The sequence below is a fragment of the Terrapene carolina genome, unplaced genomic scaffold (genome assembly GCF_002925995.2).
Source record: "Terrapene carolina triunguis isolate 2854851 unplaced genomic scaffold, T_m_triunguis-2.0 Scaffold68, whole genome shotgun sequence".
NCBI lineage: Eukaryota > Metazoa > Chordata > Testudines > Emydidae > Terrapene > Terrapene triunguis.
In genome coordinates this window covers 9,081,071-9,100,832 of record NW_020664419.1, presented here as the reverse complement: position 1 = coordinate 9,100,832, position 19,762 = coordinate 9,081,071, and the positions used below count along the sequence as shown (strand labels likewise).

Genomic DNA, 19,762 nt, shown 5'->3' with positions numbered 1-19,762 from the left:
GTTTACAAAACAAAACTGCCACCTTGAATTCTGAGCCTGCTACATTTAAAAAAAATGGTTAGCACTTAATTGTATGTATATGCAACACGCTTAAACTTCCTAGGTTCAGGTAATTGTGTTTAATTAACTTTATTAAGTTGAACTTTTAAAGTAGAGAAGTTTACAAGCAAGAAGATAAAAATCAGGGGATGCTTACTTTTCAAGCCAACAAATTTCAGTCCAAGGTTCTATATTGTTTTATAGATTAGCCACTGCACAGAACTGCTATTCCCCCGAAATATAACAAGAACAAAACATCCTCCTTTGAGTCAAATATACCCTTTGAATTCCTTCTAGCTAGTCATCCTTTCTAGATCTTGAACTGATTTACCTCCTCCTTTTTACTTTCAGAGCTATGTATGAACTGCGTAATGGAGCACTCCTTTCTGCGTAGATATTCTTTCACCTTTTAAAAAAACAAAAAAAACTCCATCTTAAAAAATATCAAATTATCTTGTGATTATTTACAGGTCTCTATAGCTATAAATAATACAATTTTATTATAACACAAACATATGTTAAAAGAATATTATTAAGGTTGCAAAGTCAAACACTCAAAAGTTAGGAAATGCCAGAATTAAGGTTGCTCGGACAACATTAATTTGGCCTCCTTCTGCATATGCATTGTGGATACAGTCTTCAATTACATGTTCACTCATTTTTTATCCTTGTTCATTGTGTGGCCCTAGACTTTATTTAGTGCAAACTATTCAACAGTGTCCAAAAACAGAATTATTAATTTCCTCATGCAGTTTCCCCCTCCCACCTATTTGTTCAGTCTACTTCAGGGGTTCTGAAACTGGGGGTCGGGACCCCTCAGGGTTATTACATGGAGGGGGGGTCCGCGATCTGTCAGCGTCCACCCCAAACCCTGCTTTGCCTCCAGCATTTATAATGGTGTTAAATATATAAAAAAGTATTTTTAATTTATGGGGGGGGGGTCGCACTCAGAGGCTTGCTATGTGAAAGGGGTCACAGTACAAAAGTTTGAGAACCATTGGTACTTCTCCCATGCAGTCTGGTGGTTGTCCTCTCTGCATTTGAGTCAGGTGACTTCTTGCACCACATCACCTGGATGCCAGCAGGAGTGGTCATTGTGAGCACAGGAGAAACAAGCTCCTCACCTCAGTTCCAGTGCCAACCCCACCACAGCCCAGAGCAGCTGGCAGTTGGGAAATTCGTCCAGCTTCGCACCCCTAGCCCTGGGATGGGGCAGGCTCAGTTGCTCTGCGACAATGGCACAAGTGCAGTCTGAAAGCTAGAGCTTTCCAAAGAAAAGGTCACCCTTTTTTTTAACATTGCAAAATGTATTTTTCCCTACATTTGGTCTCAGAAACGGAACTGTTTTGGCTGAAATTTTCCACAACATGGCGAATTTCAGCCCAAATGGTGAAGTTTGGTAAAGTTATAAGACCCTACTTTCTGTTGCTTATCATGGAAAGGGTTGGGCTGCCTTAATAACACGCAGTGCTACTACCCCAGTATGGGCTGGTTCTGGGCACCAGAAGGTGGGAGCATCTCTCTCCTGTGTTCCTCCTGCTGACACCCAGGCAGCTTGGAGAAAGAAGCTGCCTGACTCAAATGCAGAGGGGATAAGAGCCAGACTTGAGGGGGAGCAGCTTGTTACAAGGAGCTTGTGGGGTGAGGGGCGGGAGACTGGGACTGGAGGATGATGAGGAAGGCAGCTGGGGCTGGCTGGGCAAGGAGACTGGGACTGAGAGCTGCGGGGAGAATGGGACTGGGTGGGCAAGGAATCTGGGACTGGGAACTAGTGAGGCAAATGGAAGGAGGTGAAGGGGAAGGAGGACAGATCTGATGAGGAGCCAGATTGCAGAGTGAGAACTGGGATTGGCTGGTCAAGGAGAGTAGGACTGGGAGGGAGGGAGGGGGGAGATGGGCAGAAAGGTCTGGGACCATTAGAATGCACTCCTCTCCAGATCCTGAAATGGAACCCATGATTCCTTAGTCTCACCATTTCTTTGCTGTCACCAAATATCTGTGAAACCCCCTGGCAAAGCATCTCTTCATCACCTTCTAGTGCTGGTCAATTTAGAAGATGACAACAAACTACTGCTGTGAGTTATTCCATTAACTCAAGTGGTAGTGGTCTGTGTTGGTGGATCATAAGGTTCAATACTGCTAGTGACCCAGGTGGTGTCAATATGGTACCACATGATGGATTTTTTTTCAGTTTTCTTTTTTAAAAACCTAGGGATTATGCACACAAAACTAAGTTAAAGAACGTTATTAAGTTATAAAGTCAGCCTATCAAAATTTAAGAAATTCCAGAATAAAGGTGCCTGTGCAACATTAATTCGGCCTTTGCACCTGCCTGTGCATTATGATACAGTTTTTAGTTATGTGATCTTACACGTTTTTTTCCACGGGACCTGTGCCTCATTCAAGTGTGTGGTGTGTTATGTATTTGTGGGGGAAGTATGGGTTTTTACATTATCCTGTGAGGAAGATTAATATGTAGTGTTTCTTTATTTGTTGGAAGCAGAAGAGAGTTGTTGTGAAGTGCAGAATTTTTACTGTCAGTGGAAATATGCTGCACGAGTGTTAAGAGATGTCCCCTAACTTGGGATTTCCTTGCTATTTAGGGTTTATTTTGGGGGGATGGGAAACTTAATGAAGTTTTTGTTAATGAGAATTTCCTAGGGTTTTAATAGGACAATTAATAGGATAAGCAACAAGGGCAGGTTAGGTTCGACATTAGGAAAAACTTCCTAACTGTCAGGGTAGTTAAGCATTGGAATAAATTGCCCAGGGAGGTTGTGGAATCTCCATCATTGGAGATGTTTAAGAGCAGGTTAGACAAACCTGGGATGGTCTAGATAAAACTTAGTCCTGCCATGAGTTCAGGGGTCTGGACTAGATGATCTCTCAAGGTCTCTTCCAGTTCTACGATTCTATGGTTCTATATTGCAGAGTCAAGAACCCACCCTGACTTCCCCTGAGGTGTACAGGAATATGGAAGTAGCTGGAGATGTTTGAGGTGGAGATCAGGGGAGAGAATGATCAGAGGGAATAGTGTGGAGAAGGGAGGCTTGGAGAACAAGAACACCTTGGTATGTGTCTCACCACCCTGGCATCCCCAGGACTCTGATGAGGCAGAGGAAGCCCTGCTGGAAAAGGGATGATTGGGTACGGGTAGAGAATGGGGACTTGTTTTCCCCCACAACTCATCTCATCCTGGTGCACCAGGGAGATGGGGTGGAGGACTCTAGTTCTCCATCAACAAATGAGATGGGACAGTTGAGTGAGCTAACTAGGCAATGGGTTGTAGGGTCCGTCCTTGCCTAATAATTCCAGCACATCCAGTATTTCTAGGTTAGGGAGCCTGTCAAGTATGGTATTTGTTCTGCTGGACCAGGTACAGCTCTTCAGCTCAGAGGTGTCTCTGTCAAAGCTATGGAGCATTGACAGAAGTATGAGAGCCCCTGCTTTGGAGATCTCAATTCCTCCCCTTTGGGAACCCTGTTAACCTCTCCTGCCCCTCCCCCGGCCTGCTCGAATGTGCCTGGGTTTATAACATAGAGGAGATATGCACACACTGGTGTTCCTTCTCTCTTACTTCAAGATGAGGGGGGGAAGCAAGAACCAGGCCAGACAGGACTTCTCTCCCCATTTTCAGATTCCTGTTGAAAGGAGAAAGAGGCTAAGTGAAGTTTCCCAATCAGATGTATGCTCCAGTGGGAGTAAAATAATCTGTGAAAGCACTTTCCATTTGATTTTCTTCTTCTGAAGGAGAGGTGTCAGACTGAGGGAGACCTTCCTGTGCTGTTTCTCCTCATGATAGAAATCATACTTCTCTTCAGTGTGTAACCCACGTTTATACAGTGCTGCCCTGACCCCCTTCTAGGGGCTAGTCCATATACAGCAGGGGTTCTTAAACTGGGGGTCGAGACGCCTCGGGGTTGTGAGATTATTACATGGGGGGTCACGAGCGGTCAACCTCCTCCCCAACCCCGCTTTGCCTCCAGCATTTATAATGGTGTTAAATATATAAACAAGTGTTTTTAATTTATAAGGGGGAGGGTGACACAGAGGCTTGCTATGTGAAAGGGGTCACCAGTACAAAAGTTTGAGAACCACTGATTATACAGGGCTACAGCCTTTGTGCTGCAGAAGCTGGGTTCTTTAGGTCAGGCAGTAGGAGCTCTTCCTTTTACATCCAGAGGTCCCCGGTTCAGGCCTTGCTGTTGCCCACTCACCCTGGAGTGTCACTTTAAAGCAGAAAGAAAGATTGGGTTCATACCAGTTCTCACTGATGGTAGTGAAATAGGACAAGTGTCCAATCCTAGGTCTCCCATGGGAAGGGAGCAGGCATGTTCTTTAAGGGAGTGAGGTGTGCACTAGAGATGCATGTATTTGAGTGTTTGATATATCACAGAGGAAGGGGGTATTTAGGAGTAAATATCTCTGGGGAATGATGATCCATGGAGGTGCAGGGCATGTATCTCTACCATGAGAAATTCTGGAGATGGAATGCAAGTCATACTCCACAGTAGACAATGCATATCTTGTTTGTTAAAAGGTGTGGCCCTTGATGAGCCAATAATCGTTTGTTTTCAGCATTTCTTTTGCTCTTACTTTGGGTAGCCAAAGTACCACTGATGTGAAAAAAAATAACTATTTTTTAACATGGGGTGTGCTGCTGCTTGGGTAAAATCACTGCAAAGAAAGCTAATTATGTTTTATTGCTGGATGTGGGGAGGAGACTTCCATTTTCCTTTATTTCTGCCTTAGTAGCCTGGGAAACTCTCTGTAGGTGTGGTATATTTTTGCTTGGGGTGAGTGGAAATATTACTCACCTTTTTCACAAAATAAATATAAAATACCTTTATCCTAATCCTCAGAAATCTAGCAGATTTGTCTCCTGTTATCCTTAGCTGAGTAAGTCTGATGCCTCATTTGTTCTTCATATGAATTTCACAAGCCTTTGATTTTTCTTCACTCTGATGTTCATTTTGGTTTTTCTAATCACTGTCTTCAGGCAATAATATTTTTCTACAGGCTCTCAGCATTCTCTAGACATTTAACCTTGCTCAAATGTCTGTCTGTCTGATTCTGCTACCTGCATGATCTTTAGCCCATTTATTTATTTATTTATTACATAAACTTGTCAAATCACTATATGCCATGTAGCAATGCTTAGAAAAACTAGTCTGGTCATGTAAGCACCCATTAGAGTCTGGGAAAAAAACCATGTTTGTTTTATTTTTTTTTCTCAACTAAAATTGGAGAGAAATCCTTTCTTACATTCTTGCACTGAGCAACAATTACACCTTTAATTGTTATGAACTAAAAACGATTTAAAATGAACATAAAAATATAGCCTTCAACAGACTGCATCAGTGTCAGTCATCCAAAAATAGCAGAGAACTAATAAAGCTCAGTGGAATTCTCCATCTGTCAGTCTTTGTTAGTACAGGAAAATCCAGACACCCTATATGGGCAGGCTGTGGTCAGATATCAAAAGAGGTATTAACTTTGCCCAGCACTTCCAGGAGGAAACCTGCAACAGAGTTCCCTTGGTTTCTTCTTGCATGGCTTTAAACTCAGAACCAAAGAGCTCCCTTTCTTCAGAAGAAGGGGTGGGGGATGAAGAGGCAGAAAAATGTCAATATTTGTTTTGATTTTTTTTTTTTGTTTAAATGGTTTGCCTACGTGTGTTGAGATGAAGCCATTAAATACTTAGTGTGAACATCCAAGTTCCAGGAGCACAATGAGATCACAATCAAGTTAGTTAGCCATGGAGCTAGCCATAAAGCATAGGGTACCCACTGAAATGCCGAAGACCAAAGCCAGGAATATTGTTCCTAGAGCAGATTGCAGATCTTTAACCTTTCTGGCAGAATCCTCTTGTGAGTCAATCTGTGCCAGGATGGCCTCTGCTAACCTGATGGAAGCTTTAGGAATGTGGAGTGCTTCAGAAGATGCCTCATAGTTTCAAGCCCCTCCTTTCATCAAGCCACCAGGAGGAGGACTACAAATGCTCATGTAGAGGCAAGCAACCCTTCTGAGATTTCTCCTCTGCATCCCCTCAAACAGTCTTAGCAGAAGAGAAAATAACATCTCCTGGAGCCATTGCAATGCAGTGAGGTGTACACGGCCGAGGAACAACTTCTAAAATCTGCTAATGCACACTACCTCTAAGTCTGCATGACTCCAGTCTCCATCGTCCTGATGGATCCTTTTGGAACAGGCTGTTACTCTGTGGGTACTTTGCTCCGTAGATCAATGGGTAATGGAAGTAACTCATTGAGTTATGCCACTGAGTTCAAAAAAGCTCCTCAACACAGATTCTTTACTTGCCCAGTGTCAAAAAAAATCCTTTGAAATGCTCCTAAATTATGGGAATAACTTCCCACCTATTCTCTTAGTCATAGAACCAGTAACAAAATCAATGTGCTTCCAAGAGGCTTGCCTCCACCTTCTTTGTAGACCTTAGGTAGTTGGGTGGAAACTGGATCCTGAATCTGAAGTTCCTGAACAAGTCAGTCAGGTCAGACTTCAAAATTCGAAGATCCTGAAGTCCACTCTTGCAGTCACCTACCATCCATATTGTGATCCACAAAGTACAAAAGAGGCCCAAAAAATCATCCTGTGACCCAAATCTCACATTTCTTCGTGTCTGTAAAGCCTTCAATGGAGCTACACCAATTTAAAGTAGCTGAAAATTTCTCCTGAGGTCATCTAATAGGCACTGCTCCACTTTTACATAGGCACTATTTCTGTCAAATTCCAGACTTAGAATTTGCCTTTGTCCGCTTAGTCATTTTACACTCTGTATGTGTAGTAACCCTTGCTTTAAAGTTTGGCTGCCTCAGTTGTACCCACATGTCTTGCTTTTCTGTGTGCGGAAAAAATAGTGGGAAGTTTGAATATTATGTTTTTCACAGATTTTGTTTTTCAGTTTAATATTTTTCTATGAATTCTGCAGCCGTGTATGTAATAATTTAGTGATAATCTGCCAAAGGATGTATGCCGTTAGCTGTAAACATTAGACAGTGCAATGCATCTTACGACACTGACAAGTAAGGCAACAAAATTATGAAACTCTGCTTGATTTACTATTTCTGATGCTATGCATCTTTTATTGTTTTTGTTTCAGAGGAATTTGGGATTTTTCATTTATATGTTTGGAGAAAACAAACGTAGCTATTTTTTAAATTTTTGTACTGCATTTTATTTATTAACCAACTAAACCAAAATGCATTTCTATCATGTGTTTCCTATAATTTTTCTAGTGCTTGTCTGATGTGTATTTTCTGATGTTATAAAAGGATAGTAGAGCATGGAATGGTGTTATTTCCAGCAATTTTATATATTGGTTCTGCACTATTTAAAAATCTTTTATTGCTTGACCTCTTTAGTTTGCACGTTTTTATATCACTATAAATGAAATTATGATGCAGCTGGTGGTTCACAGTTTTTTTTACTGAATCTTTCAGTGCAATTTTTCTCAAGAAATGTAAGAATTAGTGATATAAAATGTAATGTGATTATAACTAGAAAATGACGATAAAAAGTCACCTTGCTTTGACACAAAACTATCCTGGAAGTCTGTTAAGCATTTTTCACTAATTGCATTGTTTTTAATCTAAATACAAATGTTTATAATTATAAAGTGAGTTTTTGCGACCATCAGCACTGCAAACCTAATATAGCTACAGAAAAGCAAACTGTGTATTCTCGTCTGCCTCATGCTCCATCATCAAAATTGCCATCCAAGTTATAACTCCAGAATCCCCTTTTGTTGATGATGGCATTTTGAGGAGCAAGAAGCTAGTCTGACTTTCTGATAGCTTGAACGTCCGGTACAAGCAGTAACATTTTAAAAAGTCCTTTTTGACTTGTAAATGGAGCAAATAAGATGGAGAGAGTCACTGATGCTAAATAAACACAAAATACCAAGATGTCATTTTAACTGAATAATTTTTCTGACCCTTTACTATGCTTGAAAACGGTATTAGAACAAAGTGTGTATATGCTTGTGCTGAAATTAAGGACTAGACTGTTATTCGCCGGAGAGAGAGCACTTAAAGCACTTTACTCCAATTATATGTCTGTTATTCAATGCAAGAAGCTGTTAGTGCCTGCTGAAGCAATTAATCTGTAAAGTCTTGTAGTTGGGATTGATTTCCACTGGGTGGTGGCAGAGACTTTTTAGATCAAGAGTAAGTCAGTAGAATAAAACCCCTTTTAATGTGACTCTAATTTCAGATCATTTTAGGACTAGTTGTATTGACTCCTTTGTTTTCCCCCAGTTATTTTGCTGCTCTCTCTGGTTTTTTGTACTGATGCTGCACGGACTCCCCTAACTTTAGACACAGGATAACCAAATCATTACACGCTTCCACACAAAAAATGGCACAGTATCAACTGTGTAGTTTCTCATGCAGAGTTTCTATCAGATTCCTGTTGAGGAAGGCCTGATAATTAAACGTTTTGTTTAGTTTCTTGGTATGTTAAAGGGGAGGAGGAGGAAGAAGAATACAATTTCACACCTCACTATGCATCTAATAGTGGCAGGCTAAGAAAAATCCAGTTGCCCAGAAAGCTTGAGAAAACAAAACCAGCACATTTGGGCAATAATACTGTTAATTATTGCTACCAAAACAGCCACCAGCTGACAGTTTCCACCTCATATTTTCTGTTTTTTCCAGTTGCCCTATTAATATTATCTTTTGGTGCAAATGCATCTTAAAGAGAAGATTTGTTAACCTTTGTAAACTATATAAAAATTCCCAGCCCAGAAACAACTGTTAACACGATAAAAATGTGCTCTGCAGTCAAACGAGTGAGTGTGCCCTGTATGTTAGTAAACTCAATCTTTGGACCAATGGTGGAAACTAATTCCAGTTAAGGCAGCAAGACTGAGAACACCCTGTTGCTAATTCTTAGGTGTTCAGCTCTGGGGACTCTTAGCAATTGAGCTTAAAAATCGCAGTTGAAGGGGTCAAGGTAAAAGCATGGCTGAGGCTGCAGGTGAAGCTTTAGGCTGAAGTGTGGTGGAACATGATGCAGAACTTGCAAAGGAATATTTGGCATGTTACTGTGACAAGTCATGAGATGTTTTATTTGCATACTTCTCAACACAGGGGCTTGCGCTCCCTCTCTCTCTGTTTCTATGGTTATTTGCTTGCTCTTTCACTCTGGGTATTTCTTTTTATTTTTTTTCTCATTTTGCTTTTTTTAGAGGTGAGGATATGAACCTGTTTTTCTTTTTCCTCTGTTCCTACCAGCACCCGACATCGTGGTCTTCCTGTTCGCTACTACCCCCCAAGTGTCTCCTGGTATTTTATCTCTGGCTTTTTCACAACATTCATGTACATGATTTGCATGCTTTCTTTGTGAGTTTGAGCCATATATATTTGCATTAATATGCATGGTGATGGGTGTGCAAATTATTCTTCCTGTTTTTATTTCATGTGCCTCAAAGGATTTCATTTTCTTTAATTTTAGGTTAATTTAAGAGCTCTTATTGTTTTCAAGGGCAATAAATTATTCTTGGCATCTAATACAGTTGGTAGCCCCTAAGAATGATTGTGGATTTACTGGGAGTGACCAACACCCCAATTAAATATAGTCTGTTTATAGCTTAAAACAAAGTGTTTTTTTTTTGTAGGAGGTGGCAGTGGTTTGGAATATGCCTTTATGCTGTAAGATTCTTGTTATTGGACTATGCCACTACCCCATCACTTTTGATGATGCCTTTAGCCTTGGTTGTGTTATGGTAAGAGGTGGGCAAACCTTAGTGAATATTAATCTGAGCATGACTGAGCCTAGGATTCAGGTATGTGTTTTGCTGCTTTACCTGTTAGGAAAACGGAGCATAGCTAACAGAGTTTAGTAAAGTGGCTGTATCTAAAGGTTGGAGTACAAATGCTTATTGACTGATCCAGACAAGATTTTCGATGTTTGAGTGTGAGGCCAAGTTAATTTGTGTTGTATGGAGGCTTTATGATGAACATATAAAGCTCTGTCTTTTTTCATCCTATATCTTATCTTTTGTTTCTATGAAGACTCTAAGCTCCAGTATCATCAAATCATAGAAAGCTAAAGCCTGGTATCACGTTATTAGAATGCCCACGGTTTTATCTTTCTAAAGAACAGTTGTAGGCTTGGAACATTTTGGCTGTTACTCTGCTCTTAATATTCAGTCTAAAGTTTAACAGCTTCACAATAGTGTTCCATAACGAATATTACGGTGTAGGGTTGTTCTGACATCCTTTTTATGACTATAATTCAGGTTATTGCATACATCATATAAACCACACACACCAATGCTAATGCACTCTGTTACTGTGAACCATGCGAGAAAGATTACAGAAAATAATCTTCAAAGCAATGTAGAATTCAATAAAAAATGTCTGCAATATTCTCACTTGGGTTTTATGAAAGCTTAATGGTAATTAAGAGACCTTAAGTGTGTCGAATTAAAAAAAACAAAAAACTTATTGTTCAACCAAGCACATTTCAAAGGATTCCAATCTGCTCTATGTGAATTTCTTCAAGACTGAAAGAGAAGGGGAAACAGTTGATGCTTTTAAATGTGTATATGCAAATACAGAAAGCATTGATGTAGGTACTGGAAGAGCACTGGAATGCATATTTAAATATGAATGCAACTATTTATTGTTTAAAATAGATTGAATAGTTACATTTCAAGCATGGAAGACATTATTGACAAAGGAGGACCATTTTTTCTTAAGATGTTTATTGCATACAAGCACATTAAATTATCTGTGTTAAAATTACATCATTATAGTTTCTGATGGGCCATTTTCTTACAACATCCCATAACTCCTTATGGATCACCTGAAAGTTGCAAACTACTTAACAGCATATAAAACCAAGATCACTTCTGTATAATTTACACAAACTTTTTTTTTGAAGGGCATATTGTATGTATTTACTTCCCGATTCAGACTTCATTCTTATCATTAAAATAGACAGTTTAGTATTACACAGAATTGCTTCATTTTTCTGAAATGCTGTACTACTTAATTTAAAAAAAATCATTGAGACTAATAAGATGGGAAAAACTAATGACATATGGCTCTAGTGTTGGAATATTTATTAAGGGTGAAATTCACCCCTGTGCAGAAGACAAGCACAAGGCCTTAAGTTCTGCATACACCCTAGTTGGAGGGCATAAGTGGGACATAAATGATTTAAAGGTTTTGCAGAGCCTCTGTAGGGAGTGAATTCCACCCCAAAAAGAATATGGGACAATTTTTTTAACTGTGTGATGTAGTGTTCAGTATATTGTCTTGGAAAGCCATCGGTATGAAGAAATCTCTCAGCATTCTTAAAGCACCTGTCATCATAGTTTCTATGTACTCTATATGGATTGTAAAAAAAAAAAAAAAAAAAAAAAACCAGAACCATGCAGAAAAGCAGTCAGTTCTTTCTTACTGATCATGTCATCTGTGCGATTTGAGTGCACTTGCTGATTCAGGTTTTCTAAGACATTTATGGATTTTCTATTAGCCCCTTCATAGTTTCTCTCTTTTTTATGTCTTTTTCTGTGTCTCGGAAATTTGTGGGAAAACAGTTCTAACTTAACTTTATTTTCTTAATCTTCAGCTTGAAAGGTTCACTTACCTTCTTTTGAAATATAGCTGTAACAGAGTGGCACGATCTACCCCTCTGCATAGGGATGCTGGACTCTTCTGTGACCTATCAGGCTAGCAGGGGTTAGTGCCCTGCATAAATCAGCTGAGTGAATTCTGCTGACTCTTTGTGGCAGGAAGCTTGTTAACTCTGCCAAGTTATGAGACCTTCTGATTAGAGTGAAACCAGTGATAGACACGAGAACACTTAAGAAGAGTCAGGCTGGAAGGATTAAGTTTAGGCTGACGTTTGTTTTAAATTACTACTGCAGCAAGACTTCAGGCAGGGGGTAAGTTTGACCTTACACAGCACTGTAGACTTCATTTGGAGCAGAATGAGAATGACCACCAGCATACAATAACTATGAAACTGGCATTAGTTAGGCAAGCAGCAAACAGAGACTTCTCGGTTAAACTCTCATTTTGTTACTTTGTCATCTCGCCCACCCTCATCATGTTTCTGTTTTGTGCACCTGTCACCTCCTGTCTGACACCTAGACTGTAAATTCTGTTTTTATTTGCCTGTGCAGAATCTAGCATGATGTGGCCCTGATCCTTGATGGCAGTTCCTATGTGCTATCCAATGATAATCTCCGTTTCTGCCATCCCCCTCTAATGAGAATCAGCTGTCAAAGATTTAACTCATATTATTGTTTGTACAATTTCCATGACGCTATTAATACTTCTAAACACTATATTTTAGAGCAGGGATCAGCAACCTTTAGCATGTGGCCGGCCAGGGTAAGCACTCTGGTGGGTCAGGCCAGTTTGTTTACCTGCCGCGTCCGCAGGTTTGGCCGATCGCGGCTCCCAGTGGCCGCGGTTCGCTGCTCCAGGCCAATGGGGACTGCGGGAAGCGGCGCGGGCCAAGGGATGTGCTGGCTGCCGCTTCCCGCTGCCCCCATTGGCCTGGAGCTGCGAACCGCGGCCAGTGGGAGCCGCAATCGGCCAAACCTGCGGAAGCGGTAGGTAAACAAACTGGCCCGGCCCGCCAGGGTACTTACCTTGGCAGGCCACATGCCAAAGGTTGACGATCCCTGTTTTAGAGAGACAAGTATGTCTGAGTGTTCGTTCAGGCACACTATACAGAGACGCAGAATGAATTGTTCATACAAATAACTGGTGATGATGAGATGTTAACTTTTAACTTCAGATTTTCCAGTGATAGACAAAAGTTGCATGGTCCTGTGTCTCTAGTGCAGCAATGAGGATCAAAACACTAAATTATTTCTCTACCAACAATTTTACATAGCTTTTCTATATAATTTTTCAGCAAAACCAGGGCTTTTTTTTCTGGCCTTGCAGTTTTTACTTAGTAAACTGATATATGATAGAGTTTATTTGGCTGTCCTGTCTGATTTTTAAAAGTTACAGGCAAATTTTCAAACAGATTGTGTGGGGGATGCATTTAAAAATTACATACTTAACTTTTTTCTATTTATAATATGAAAGAAATTGCTGTACGTAAGTAGGGAAGCTACAATTTTACGAGGTGTGGAAATAAGACTTATTTACCAGTATTAATTTAGAATGGGAAAATAGCTCTGACTGCTGAAAGGAGAGAGTAATTTGAACAGAAATGTTGGTATAAATAGTCATATGGGCATTATCAGACAGGCTGTATAGCTCTCATTTCTCGGTTTATAATTAAGTTTTTACATGGTTGCAATCTGGAATATTGTGTCCCCTTAAGAGACTGACATTTAAACATTGAATGATGGAAGATATGTTGTGCTCATAACCAAAAGAAAACTCTCCACTTATATGCTGCTCTTAAGTAAATGCTGTTGTCTTTTACTGCCACCTTTGTCAGAACAGAAATATTAGTGTTCCCATTTGGCATTCAGATTCTGTGGTGATGGGGACCTTAGTAGTACCCAGATATTTAAATAAATTCTCTTCGAACTACAATGATCATAAAAAGAACTGAAGTTAAAAAATGAAGGTGGTAAGCATAATCTTTTAGCTATACTGTACATTTTTAATAGGGTCATTATGAAAAGAGGCTGATTGGCTGACAGCATTTAAGTGTAACTGTCTAATGTAACCATTAGTCAGTTTTAGTGAACTTACTGTTCAGTGTTTAACAAAAAATCTGTGTTTAAAAATTAAAAGCTCTTGCATACTTTGGGTGTATATCTACACTGGATACCCATTTTTCTTGTGTTTTGAAGTCTCTTGGCCTTGTGTTTCACCTCGCATGGTATAGTTGTCTAGCATAACTGCACACCTGATTGCATACTTATACTAACAAAGTTAAGAAACAAGCATTTATATGCTGAATTTATTTCTGACTCCCCTGGGGTCATTAGTGTGTGTGTGTGTGTGTGTGTATATATATATATAATATAAAGGGCTTCAAAAATTTGCCAGACAGCTGCAAGCCAGTGGTCTAAACCTAATAAGGAAGAAGTATGAGCTCAAGGATAATGGGCTTGTGAGAAACTCAGCAGCTCACCTTCAACTGCTGAGAAGGAGGATTGGACTGGGATTCTTACCAAGGTTTTGTCCCTCAACCTCTGTTATGGACTCAAGGTAGAAGGTCACTAATAAAATTGAAGTCTTCCTTCTCTATCTATCTTCTGGAAGGGAGAAACAGCTATCTCTTTGCCCTTCCTCCAGAGCCTCTTAACTACTTCGGTGGAATGGGACTTCCTAATCTATTCCTGCCCACGAGGTTTTTGTGGGGATGAAGAGGGTCCCCTCCATGAATACTCCAGTAGTCCACTGCTAGTTGCTTTCCCAAGTAGCAGTAATGTAAAAATGACATGACAGTTCTCAGTTGCACTTCTTTCCACAATGTTCAGTATAACAGTGGTAAAACCGACCCGTATCTCAGACATTATATATAGACCAGAACAAAAACCCTAGATCCAAATATAACTGAACTTTGGGTCTGAGATCTAAAGTTGAATTTGGCTGTCTGGACTTTTGTCTTTTATGTATTGTGTGTGTGTGTGTGTGTGTGTGTGTGTGTGTGTGAGAGAGAGAGAGAGTTTAATACACACGCAGAGTTCCATATGAAGAAACTTCAATTTACTTTATTACTTATTTTTTAGGTAAAGAAGATGAATTTCCAAAGAAGCCGTTGGGACAAATTCCATTGGAACCTCAGCCTGCCGTGCTTAATCTTACTCATATGCTCAATGGACAGAGCAACACTAGTATTTCAAGAACGCAGACAGCAAGAAGGACAGAAAGGAGACTATCTCCTGAAAAAGTACAAGAAGATTCACCAAATAACCGAAGAAGAATTAATTCACTGGAAAAGAAGCCTTCTTTAAAACAACAAAAGCCTGGACCAGTAGTCCGGAGTGAGCTATCTAAGAATGACGTAGATATCAGAAAAAAGCCTCAGTCAACAGTACAAGACAATTCTAGACAATATAACAATGCAGCTGCTAACCAAAATTCTAATGCTACTTCAGATACAAGAAGGGAATTTGTACCTAAATGGAATAAACCTTCAGATATCAAAGTTATTGAAAAGACTACAAAACTTACCGTGGAGGTAAAAGGTAGGTCAGTAAACCATGCTATTTCAGGCACACCACCAAGTCCTGGTGAACCACAGCCATTGAATGTAAAGCAAAAGATGAGGGGTTTGGATGCTGATGGAGGTAAGCGAGGGTCTAACGCATCGCAGTATGACAATATTCCAGGTGTTGACCATGAGAATGAGAATCCTGTTGAGGAGATGCTGGAAAGAGCTCATCCGCAAAGTCCCAGGAATGTAACATACTCTAGTAGTCCTAGAAAGCAAGGTGCAAAAATTCCTGGCCCACTAAAAATATCCAACAATTATGCCATCAGTTCCCAACAGAGAAGCCCAAGATATTCATCTCAGTCTGATGGGTCAGATCACAGATCAAATGTTAAACAGCCACCACCATCTTATAGTAACCCACCTACGTACCAAGGAAACACTCCAAAGCAAGCCTCCGGCGCAATTAGTGCAAGTTTTGTACCTTCACAGTATAATCATGGGTATCGAACCAACACTTCTGGTAGACCATATGGTTCTATTTTTTCAACAGATTTTTCTCCAGATAAACCACATATGAACTCTTATCCTGCCAATCGCCAAAATCCTATTTCTCCACCTTCTAGTCGAATAGAAGTCTTACCTGTTGATGCCTATCCTGGCAACTCTAGATCACCCTCAGGTGTCAAATTTATAATTCCTCCAGTGGATTATTTGCCAGACAACAGAAAGAGGCCGGATGCTGCTTATATGTACAGACATGAGATATACAGGCAGCCCTGGAACCAAGATGCTAACCAAAGCCACTTGGGTAATTTACAGAAGTATGCAGCCAGTCAGCCAACACCTTTTCAGGACCATAATCTTCCAACTGTTTCTGTGGATAGTCCAATAAGATATAGGACTTCACCAACCTTGGAAGAACATGGTTCAGCACAATATCAATATTCAGGCCCACCAGCCCCTGCCCAGCACTACAGAAACCAAAATGATGGGATGTCTATGCATGAATCAGTGCTTCTGTGAGAATCCATCAATGCTAACTAATAAGCAAGAACTGAAAACATTAGATATATATTGCTGTGTTTATAATTGTCCAAGTCAGTATTTTATACAGAACGTGGGCAGTTCATGCAGTTCTCTGATAAAGTAATAACATTATTTCAAAGCCGTTTTAAACTTTGGCTGAAAGGTAGTTGAGCTTTTAAACTTGCATTGAACCTGTTGAAAGGGATCTGATGCATATAAACATAGCAATAGCAGTAGAGTCATCTGCAAAATGTGTCTAACACTACCGTGTTTCTGAAATTTAAATAATTTGCACAGAGCTATGATCTTTCTGCCTAGCAACTGTAACACATTTGCAAGCTGTATTTTGACTGACATTACAATGCAGTAAGTGTGCTTGTGCAAATACACAAACATGTATCTGGAGAAGAACTAAAGAGTCTGAAATGTAGATGCATTTACTCTTGGGCTAGGTTAGTGAAGTATTTTATTTCAGTTTAATTATTTTCTTTGTAATTTATTTGATAAATGACCCATTCATTTTGGATGGCCTTTCCTGTCTTTGTATACAAACTGCCTCAGTAACCCAGGATCTGATTGAAGTTGGAGAGATGCTCTGGGTTGTTAATGTAATCTTACATGGGATGCTATTTCCCAGTTAATCTCCATTCCTTTGGCTGCTATCTTGCCTTTCCCTCAGCCAGAAGGAACAGACAAGCAAAACCATGGAGCCAAAAAGAGTGTCACTCTGATCTGGCCGACAAATGGTGCTTAAAATCAGGGCAGTCTGAGTGTAGCAAGTCTTTAGGGTATGGGTGAACTTTCAGCACGGAATCTGTACCTTTGTACCCAAATCCAATGTTGCAAAGCAATGCTTTGTGTTCCCATTTAAGTCCCCTGAACTATTTGAGCACAACATATACAATGCTAGAAGCAGAAATGGTGCTGCATTCTCACAGCATGCAGCCTTACCATGGGGTCTAACTTAGCAAACCAGTCATAGTGTGAGCTACTGGATTGCCAAACAGTCCTCTTACTGGTATAAGAGTATTGCCAGTCACTTGAAACTTGGGAGCCGAACATGGGGGTCGTGTAGCTATTTTGACCCTCTGTGTGTGGTGTAGGGTTGCCAACCCTCCAGGATTGTCATGGAGTCTCCAGGAGTTAAAGATTAATCTTCAATTAAAGATCATCATCTGATGCAATCTCCAGGAATACATCCAACCAAAATTGGCAACCCTAGTGCTATATGAATGCATTCAGTGCTCTTTCCCATGAGCTTGATAATGTCAGTTCAATGACATGTTTTGCTTTTGCCCTCCTTTTTCCAGAAAGCAATAGGTTCATGTCCAGGATGGGGCAAGTGCTGCTGCACTGTCAGGACATTGAGAAATTGTGTGATGTGCAGCCCTGACTGTTAATAAGAAGCTTAATAGACTCTTTGTAATTAAATATTTTTTTTAAATTAGTGTTTGCAGCCTTTTGTACTCTACATTCTCCTTGGCTTTCATCCACTGTGAAAAGAAAAAAAAAATGCAGGTTAAGTGGCATACTTGGGGTGCAGTCTTATGAGCTGCTGAATGTAGGAATTGCTAAGCACTCTGAACTCTCATTGAAGTTAATGAGAGCTGAGGGTGACAGACCTCTTGCAAGACTGAGTCCTTATAAATCTTTTCTGTTAAAAGCTCCAATACTTAAATACCAAAACACTGGTAGGTTCGGGACCCTTAAAAATCAGTCTTTGTTTGGGGAGGTTTTTGTCAATTTGCATTTTCTCGAGGTGCGTTAGCGGAGTACATTGAACACTAGAAAACAGATACATTTTTCTTTTAAAGAATGAGCTGTAGTGCCTATTCTTGCTGCGGGTTAGCTGTCTAGGTTTTAAGGTACAGAAGTAAAATGTTTGGTTTTTTTAAAAAAATGGAAGTAACATTTAGTATATTTCACACACTTCTTTTGTGTATATAATGAGCGGTGTAATTTGTAATGAACGGGGCAGTTTTGTATTTTAAAGATTGCAAACTGCAGTGAAGGAACAGTAGCTAAGCACTACACTGAAAAACTCCAAACTGAAATTGAGATGATGAATATTACTTGGGCTTACCTTAGTTCTGATTGCTTACAGCAGCTTAGCAATGTATGTATATAATGTGGTTAAGTGTAATAATCCCAAAGTTTTAACCATGGTTCTGTGATTCATAATAAATAAAGCTGTACAATTTACTTTGTGCTAGCAGCCTGGGACTGCTCCAAAATATGTATCAACACTAGTAAATACTGTAGATTTTTATATATAAAATATATACACACTATTTTCTTATGTCCTCTGCAACAGTTTTTTAACTGTGTATTCTATTTTGATGTGGTTGCATTTTTAACATGTATAATAATAATAATAAAGTCTATGTTGTTGTGTCTTTTTTTACCATGTTTGATTATGCTTGTAGGCAAAAGCCATAATTCTGGTCTTCCCGGGATAAACTATTATTTTTTAAAAATTAACGGTATACTCTTGTATAATGGTTGCCCTATTTAATTTGTCTGTATGTGTTTTCTTTTAGACTGAGCAATATCAATATATAATTCAGAAGTTACAGCTTATAGTCTTCTTCATTGCTAAACCTAGCCCTCAGCAATGGCTTTAGAAACGACGAGTCTGAACTGTCATTATAACTTTCCTGCCCTATCCCAGTGTTCTCACCCTATATCCGTCAACAACAGTGGACTTATTGACATGATAGAGCTATACAATTTTACTAATCAGACTGAAAAATATAATTTTACTCAGGATTTATGTAGCAGTGATCTGTACTGTCCTAAAGGGAAACTGGCACATCATAGTTTGTAGAATAAAAGTCTTATTTATGGGTAAACTTCATCTGCCTATTTAAGGTAAATGCATTGCAAGCATCAAAGGAATTATTCATGTTAGTTACCAAAAAGCTCAATATTACAGGAAACAGTAGGAGACAACTCTATCTGTAGCTTACAGTAAGAAACAATTCTGCATTGGCTGGTGTAATGGATTAAATGTCCTGACTGGAGCTTTTCCTTCTCTGCTTTTTATAATTCTAAAACGTGCAAACAGTAAATATAGCTCCATAAACAAATTTAGGGCCCATTTTTTCCTTCAGTAACACTGGTGAATTCAGTGAGAGTTGTACTCACACAGTTGAGAGCAGAACTGAGCCTTTATGGTAAAAGTAACACACATCCCCCACAAAAATGAATTTAAAAGTGCCAGCACTGATGCTGAGGAGTTTAGCAACTCCTTGGCCATGGCTTAGGAGAGCTGTCTGAATGTTAGTCAAAAATACACCTTTGAAATGAACCACTCAATAATTCCAAAATTTGATTTGAACAGTAAACAACATCAAAATGTCAAAAAGACGGAACAGCCTAGCGAAGCAGAGAGGTAAATCCCTTTGATTCCCTGAGGAACACATGTACATTTTCCAAGAATATTTTTTAAAGATTCCTACCCTGAGTTTCACATTATCCTAGATATGACTTTGAAATTGGACTTGCAAATCATAGATTTTTTTTTAAATCTCCCCCGTGAGTCCCATTACACTGCCTGCACAATATATGCCATCAAATGCCC

The 19,762-nt window shown here is 39.6% G+C and overlaps 1 protein-coding gene across 5 annotated transcripts in view; it reads left to right on the top strand.

Moving 5' to 3' along the window:
- The window catches only part of USP6NL (USP6 N-terminal like), a 199,302-nt gene extending 180,574 nt beyond the window's left edge, over nucleotides 1-18,728 (top strand). For all 5 annotated transcript variants that reach the window (XM_024210873.3, XM_024210874.3, XM_024210871.3 and 2 more), the window contains one exon: nucleotides 14,726-18,728. In XM_024210873.3, the coding sequence (XP_024066641.1) occupies nucleotides 14,726-16,176 (1,451 nt within the window). In that variant the 3' untranslated portion in view covers nucleotides 16,177-18,728. The remainder of the gene's footprint in view (nucleotides 1-14,725) is intronic.
- Nucleotides 18,729-19,762: the final 1,034 nt, after the last annotated feature.